Source organism: Periplaneta americana, chromosome 16 (genome assembly GCF_040183065.1).
Source record: "Periplaneta americana isolate PAMFEO1 chromosome 16, P.americana_PAMFEO1_priV1, whole genome shotgun sequence".
Classification (NCBI taxonomy): domain Eukaryota; kingdom Metazoa; phylum Arthropoda; class Insecta; order Blattodea; family Blattidae; genus Periplaneta; species Periplaneta americana.
Window position 1 is genome coordinate 181,233,306 of NC_091132.1, and position 8,278 is coordinate 181,241,583.

The window sequence follows — 8,278 nt, forward strand, 5'->3', positions numbered from 1 at the left end:
ATATTTAGAAAGCGTACATTCTTTTACAATTGTAAATTACATTGTTGCAGAACTTTAAAACATTGTCATTAGTTCAGTGTTCGCAAAACAACAGAGATTATTCCAACACAGATTTTCTCATGATTACGCTACTATGAAATGGAGTCAGTAATGTTCCACTGCAAGTTTTAAAGTGATAAAGTTAACGGACTACAAAGGTCTTTATATATCATAAGAATAAGAGATAGAAAAACGTTATAGCACATTTGCAAACCCGAATTTCAAAACAATCACATAAAATAGCTCGCGCGTGTCGAAAAAAAGTAAGGCAGAGGCAGTTGATTTTTGTACAGAGATGTTTTTTTTAAATATAAGGTACGAGGCGTGTTCTTAAAGTAAGTTCCAAAAGGGTGTAGAAAGTAAACGGGAAAATATTTACAAACCATTTTTGTAGCATTGTATTCCCCACACTTCACTTACTTCTCACCATGATCTCCATCATTATTGAGGCATTTATCGAGTCGTGGCACAAGTCTTTCTATCCCCTCATTGTAGAATTCGCCCGCCTGCGAACCACTCCGCAACATTTGTGCAAAAATTCAAGGAAAGCGAAGAAATTGTGAATCTCCTGTCCTCATGAATTTTTTCATCGACAGCACGCACCAAATCGTCATTGATCAAAGATGGCCGACCGGTATGCTGCTCGTCATGCACAGAGATGCGGCCCTCGTTGAACTTTCTAACCCATCTCCTGACCATTCCATCACTAATGGCATCATCACCATACACCTCACAAATTTGATGATGAATGTCAGCTGGTTTGATGTTTCTCGCATTCAAGAAATGGATAACAGACCGCATCTCTCAGTCGGCGGGGTGCTCGATCACTTTAAACATTTAAACTGATCACAACTAACCACACACACGGACTGAAGCTCTGAAACTGCATGCAACAGCTTGCCTGAGTACTGAAGAAGAAAACACGTATGGGCAAAATAACGATTGCAGCGATGCGACAGCTGTAATTGAAAATGGAACTTACTTTAAGAACACGCCTCGTAGCTAAGAGTTGATTAATGCTATGTAATTCTTATAAAGTTTATTGTACAGGAGAAGTCCGAATTGTTCATCCATTTTTTGATACTTGCAACATTACTCATAAATTAATTACAAGCATCTCTAATTGTACCACCTCATAAAATAGGTTGTTTTAATTTCAATATTCAATTATTGATGTATATTTGTTGCGACTATTTTATAGACTCATAATATATTTACTTCAGGATTGCAGCTACGAATGACAGAAATGTATCAACAGATTTGGACAGTCTTGCACCTGAAGAGAATGAGACTGTGTGTGAAATTCTCAAGAATTCAAGTTCCTTGGGAAAACGAAAACCTGTGCGGACTTGTGAAGGTGGGATGCAGTTGCAATTAGAACTTCCTAAAATATGTTTCTCAACTGGGGAAAAACTGAACAGCGATTTGTCCAAGGACGTAAGCAAGAAACTTTTCAAATGTGAAGTTTGTGGTATATGTTTCGCGCAGGTGGGTAACCTGAGAGCCCATATACTTCTGCATACTGGCTTGAAACCTTTCATATGTAATGTTTGTGGTAAGTGTTTCTCTTTGTTGTGTAACTTAAAATCTCATAAACGCACGCACACTGGCAAGAAACCTTTCAAATGTGATGTTTGTGGTAAATCTTTCTCGCATTTGAGGTCTCTGAAAAAACATAAACCTGTGCACTCTGAGGAGACACTTGTCAAATGTGACTCTTGTGGCAAGTCTTTCTCGCATATAAGTTATTTGAGAAATCATGAAGCTTTGCACTCTGGCGAGAAACCTTTCAAATGTAATGTTTGTGGTAAGTCTTTCTCGCATTTGGGTTCCCTGAAAAAACATAAACCTGTTCACTCTGGCGAGAAACCGTTCAAATGTGATGTTTGTGGTAAATGCTTCTCTCACTCGGGTAACTTAAAAGTCCATAAACGTCTGCACACAGCTGAGAAACCTTTCATATGTGATGTTTGTGGTAAAAGCTTCTCTCAGTCGGGTAACCTAAAAGTCCATAAACGTCTGCACACAGCCGAGAAATCATTCAAATGTGAGGTTTGTGGTAAAGGCTTCTCTCAGTCGGGTAACCTAAAAGTACATAAACGTCTGCACACAGCCGAGAAATCTTTCAAATGTGATGTATGTGGTAAAGGCTTCACTCTCTCGGGTAACCTAAAAGTCCATAAACGTCTGCACACAGCTGAGAAACCTTTCATATGTGATGTTTGTGGTAAAAGCTTCTCTCAGTCGGGTAACCTAAAAGTCCATAAACTTCTGCACACAGCCGAGAAATCTTTCAAATGTGATGTTTGTGGTAAAGGCCTCTCTCACTCGGGTAACCTGAAACTGCATGAACATCTGCATACAGCCGAGAAACCTTTCATATGTGATTGTGGTAAAGGTTACTCACAGGCTAATCATTTAGAAGCTCACGAAGGTCTTAACACTGTCGAGAAACCGTTTTAATGTGATCTTTGTGGTAAGAGTTACGCCCGGTTTTCTACACTGTGAACTCATATACTTCTGCATACTGGCTTGAAACCTTTCAAATGTGATGTTTGTGTTAAGTGTTTCTCTTTGTTGTGTAATTTAAACTCTCATAAACGCACGCACACTGGCGAGAACCCTTTCAAGTGTCATGTTTGCTGTAGGTGTTTCACAGATTCAAGTGCCCTAAGTGTTCATAAACGCTTGCACACAGGCTAGAAACTCTTCAAATGTGGCGTTTGTGGTAAAAGATTCACTGAGATGAGTACCTTAACAGGCCATTAACGCCAGCACAGGGTGAGGAGACTTTAAAATGGGACGTTGGTTTTCAGTGATTCTCTTAGTCGATAGTTAAATAAGTTATGAAATCTTGCACACAGACAAGAAAACCTTCTAAATGTGACAGTCAAATATGTTTAGCTACTAAGTATAGCGTAAGTATTGATGTAGTGATCAAGAAGAGGAAAAGGAATTTGTTGTGTCACTAGCTGAGAAGAAACTGCATACTGAATCATGAACTGGAAGGAAGATAATGGAAAAAAAGAGTTCGGGACAGAAAAAGGTATCAAATAATAGACGACATGAAGATATATGCATCATATTAGGAGACAAGGAGGAAGGCAGTAAATGGGAAAGATTGCAGAAAGCTGGGTTTGCAGTGAAAGACCTCTCCTAGTACAGAACACTGAATGAATGAATCATTCTTTGTAAATGTTAGTCAGTTTGTACTCATGAAAGATCGCCAATATTCAATTATGCACATTGTTGTTTCCATTGATAATTTGTTGTGGATCATAAACACTTTTGTAGTCATGCAGTGTAATTGTCAAAATTTTATTGAAGTAATAAAGTAAGCATAATTGTACATATTTATCGTGTTATATCTTATTTGTACTGCTTCTTTATATTTGCGAAAAGGTGATGAAATATGTATGTATGTATTTATTTACACTGCAAGTGGGCATGCACCCGGTGGCAGTGGTATACACAATATAAACAATACACAATAAAGAAATGTTAAGCAATACACAATACAATTATACAATACACAATAGGCCTACAATTTTATGCATAATACAATAAGAATACACAATATAATTTCACACAATAATAATAAATCATAAATAATATACCTAATTTTACATTACAACCTACATAATTATGTATAGGCCCTACATAAGTTTCAATAGTCTTTCACTTTATTCTCATCTCACTCACTGTAGTGGCACTATGACGCATTTCACTGACACTTTAGCACACATTTCACTGACACTCTGTAACACATTTCACTGACACTATAGAACACATTTCACTGACACTATAGAACACATTTCATTGACGCTATAAATTATCACTGATCGGAACTGTTCACTGCACTGTAAAACCATAACTTCACTGACTCACCTCGCTTCACTGATACAACAGTTCAAATAAGTCAAATAATTACACCGTTATGCATACTTGTAAACAGAACTACATTTAAACTAAACATTTCTAGTCTAAGGCCCTCTTACACGCTATTTTTAAATAATTTACAATTCAAACCAAGGAAGTAACTCGTCAGGCTAGATAAATACATGTCACCTTAAAAAATTAAATGTTAAATGTCGCCTTAATTTTAATTTGCACTTTATACACAACTTTTTAAATTATTCTTGAATCTCCTTAAGGAAGGACAGCCCTCAAAGACCGCTGCAGGTAGGTCATTCCAATCATTTATAGTTCTATTTAAAAATGAGAATTTATCTACATCCGTTTTCTGTTTCCTACATTTGATTTTAAAATCATGATCGTTCCTACCATAGTACGTTGGCTTTTCTAACCGAGCCGTTATGTCTACCCATGCTTTCTGACCTAGATGTGCTCTATACAATGATGTTATTCTAGTTTTCCTACGTCTGTTTTCCAAAGTTTCCCATTTAAGTTCTTTTATCGTATCGTTTCCATCTTCTCTTTTACCTTTAACAAATTTAGCTGCCCTATACTGGATTCTTTCTAAGGAATTTATCTGATATATTCTATAGGGATCCCAACATGTAGTTTCGTATTCCATTAACGGTCACACTAATGTTAGATATGCTATTTCCCTCGATTTGGGGCTAGCCTTTCTCAAGATTCTCATAATAAAGTGAAGTGCCCTCCATGCTTTACCCGTAACATTATCAATATGCTCTCCCCAAGAAAGTTTGGAGTTTAAATACACTCCTAGGTATTTACAACATTGTACTTGCGGAATTACAACACCACTGAATTCGTAATTAAGACTAGTTTCCTCTCTGGTTTTACAAAATGTTATAGATTTACTTTTAGAACCATTTATTTTCATCCTATGCATTAACGCCCAGTTATAAATTTTATTCAAGTCTGTTTGAATAGCATCTACATCTGAATTATTTCTAATCTTTCTATAGATAATGCAGTCATCTGCAAATAGCCTCACATTTGATGTAATATTCTGGCATAGGTCATTTACGTATATTATAAAGAGTAATGGACCCAGAACGCTGCCCTGTGGCACCCCTGAACTTATATTTCCAATTTCCGATATTTAATGACCTATCAGAGTGAAATGAGGCTTTGTACTACAAGATTAAGAAATATAACGGGCTATGTGAACTATACTGCACTAGGTATAATAAGGAATAAAATGAATGAATATGAATATGGAAACAGATTATTTGCTTCAACTCTTCCATACAACAATTAATAACCTATTATTCAATCAAGAATAAACTTTCCTTAAATTAAAAAAAGGTTTTTCTTTGAAGTAAACCTTTTATGTGTGTACCATTATTTTGTCACATATCTTATTTTTAAAAAAATATCATATGAGGATTTTATAAAATGTTTATTTTCATCCATTAGATAATCCATTTGCACTGGCTTGCCTTCTCTTCAATATAGCTTTGGAAAAAGTCATCAGGGACTCAAACATTGATACAAGAGCAACCATTTGTACTAATCCAACACATATTAGGATATGCCGATGACCTTGACATAGTGAGCAGATCAATAGGGGATCTAAGAGATACTTTCATTAAACTGGAAATAGCTGCAAAGAAGATGGGATTACAGATAAACGAAGAGAAAACTAAATACATGGAAATAACAAAAAACCAGTCAAAAAATGACCATTTAGATCCTGGACATCATAGGTTTCAAAGAATAAAGAAATTTAAATACCTAGGGGTGAAAGTGACAGAGTCGACCTGGTTGGCAAGTTGGTATAGCGCTGGCCTTCTATGCCCAAGGTTGCGGGTTCGATCCCGGGCCAGATCGATGGCATTTAAGTGTGCTTAAATGCGACAGGCTCATGTCAGTAGATTTACTGGCACGTAAAAGAACTCCTGCGGGACAAAATTCCGGCACATCCAGCGACTCTGATATAACCTCTGCAGTTGCGAGCGTCGTTAAATAAAAAACATAACATAACAACCATTAGATAATCCATTTGCACCGGCTTGCCTTCTCTTCAATATAGCTTTGGAAAAAGTCATCAGGGACTCAAACATTGATACAAGAGCAACCATTTGTACTAAATCAACACAGATATTAGGATATGCCAATGACCTGGACATAGTGAGCAGATCAATAAGGGATCTAAGAGATACTTTCATTAAACTGGAAACAGCTGCAAAAAAGATGGGATTACAGATAAGCGAAGAGAAAACTAAATACATGGAAATAACAAAAAATCAGTCAAAAAATGACCATTTAGATGCTGGACATCATAGGTTTCAAAGAGTAAAGTATCTTAAATACCTAGGGGTGAAAGTGACTGATGATGGAAAAATAGAGCAAGAAATTAAGCCTAGACAAACTTTACATAACAGAAGTTATTATGGACTAAATAGACAAATGAGATCCAGATATATACACAGGAAAACCAAAATAAAATTATATAAGACCCTTATTAGACCAGTGCTAATGTATGCAGCTGAGACCTGGGCTATAAATAAAGAAGATGAAAATAAGCTATATAAGATATCTAACGACCCTGACATAGTAAGAGAAATTAAAGCAAGAAGAATACAGTGGCTGGGACATCTATACAGAACGTAGGAACAATACCCAGCTAGAATGTTGACCTTCAATACTATTTATGGCAGTCGAAGAGTTGAAAGACCTCCAGTGATGTGGTTGCAGTCTGTAGAGGATGACATGTTGAGGAGTTGTGTGGGGGCATGGAGGAGAGCAGCAAGTGATAGGATGACATGGAGGACAATTGTTGGGGCGGTCAAGTCTGGCAAACGGCTGTAGCACCATGAGAAGAGGAAGATAATCCGTTATATCTCGCAATCCGCTCTCTTGCTAGTTAAAAGTTAGCTGATACAAGTAAAGGCTCTGCAGGTAAGGCAATTTGTTCGAATTGACTTTCATGGCGAAAAAAACACTCTCGGTCCACTGTACAAGATCACTGTAGAGGTGTTCGAGTCATCACTACTCCAGCCTTGTCAGTCGTAATTCTTATGCACTCGGTTCTCGAGATCTGAAGTTTAGTTGTTGCAAGAGTGTCTTGAGAAGCACTCTTAAAGTCATAGTTCTTCGATGAGTTGGATACTTGCAACATAAATATGGTCAAGTTTTTATGAAACAATTATTAATTTATATTATGTCTAATTGTACCTGACATTTTCACGTAATCTTACGATTTTCATTTGTGCAAAATTCGGTTACGGCTTATGAAAGAGATCTGGAACAAGATATTTTTGGTCACATTTATCAATAAATCCCTTAATCATGAGGTAAGACCATAAGAACAATAACATCCTATTTATTATACATTTTGATTACACACCTTCAACTTTCTTAACGCTTTGACAAATGTGTTAAATGTACAATTTTCTGTATTAAATGAAACAATTACGGTATAGGACCTTATTCACTTTCGATTGTTAATTCGAATTTGAACGAAATGTATGTTTCAGCAATATCATGATACAAAAAAGTTGTAATGTATACAAAAACTATGATATACGCTCCAGCTAACCAGCTTGTTATGCCAAGTCTTGTCATGTTACGCATGCATCAAATTTACAATTTTTTTTCTTTTATGTACACGAAAACCGTCCACTGTACTGAAATGTGCCCACGTGATATATAATTCTTATTTGCATTCTTTTCAACATTAGATAAAAGTTAATAGCCTATGTAAGTTCCGAGTTATACGTTTCGGACAGTATATATTTTTTAAGAAAGCTATTAACTTCCTATCGATGAGGTGATAGTTATCTTTTTATTTTGGAAAACCTGTATTAAATAAGTTTATTCCTCGCATACCGGTACCTATATTTGAATCCTGTAATGATTAGTTTCAAATTGTTAGGACGTGGAGAATTTCCATACAGCCGAATTATTCCATATTACTCTTCGTTTACTTCCACTGATTCTTGAATTTGTCGATTAATAAGTAACATTATTAATTAGTATTTAATATTATTTTAACAGTTTCCGTATTATCAAATAAATTAGGTTTTGAAAGAATAACATATTACCGTATATAATTTTATTCTGAAGCTTTTATGATATAGAGACGACAATTTCCTTTCCAAATCATTTTCATTTATAGCATCTAATGAAATTTTAAGGGTACAAAAATCTTCATAAAACTTGTGAACTTCAATGTTGAGATGAAGATCATTTGCAAATATATCAAGGTCCCTCGAAATGGTGAATTTTTCAAACGTAATACAGGCCTTTCTGAAATTGGGAATTCAAAATGATTCATTTACAAGTTACAGGATAGGTGTGTAAT

General features: G+C 35.8%; 1 protein-coding gene across 1 annotated transcript in view; it reads left to right on the forward strand.

Annotated features, from left to right (window-relative positions):
- The window catches only part of LOC138692162 (zinc finger protein 665-like), an 88,280-nt gene extending 84,833 nt beyond the window's left edge, over positions 1-3,447 (forward strand). The window contains exon 5 of the mRNA XM_069815198.1: positions 1,263-3,447. Within this exon, the coding sequence (XP_069671299.1) occupies positions 1,263-2,502 (1,240 nt within the window). The 3' untranslated portion in view covers positions 2,503-3,447. The remainder of the gene's footprint in view (positions 1-1,262) is intronic.
- Positions 3,448-8,278: the final 4,831 nt, after the last annotated feature.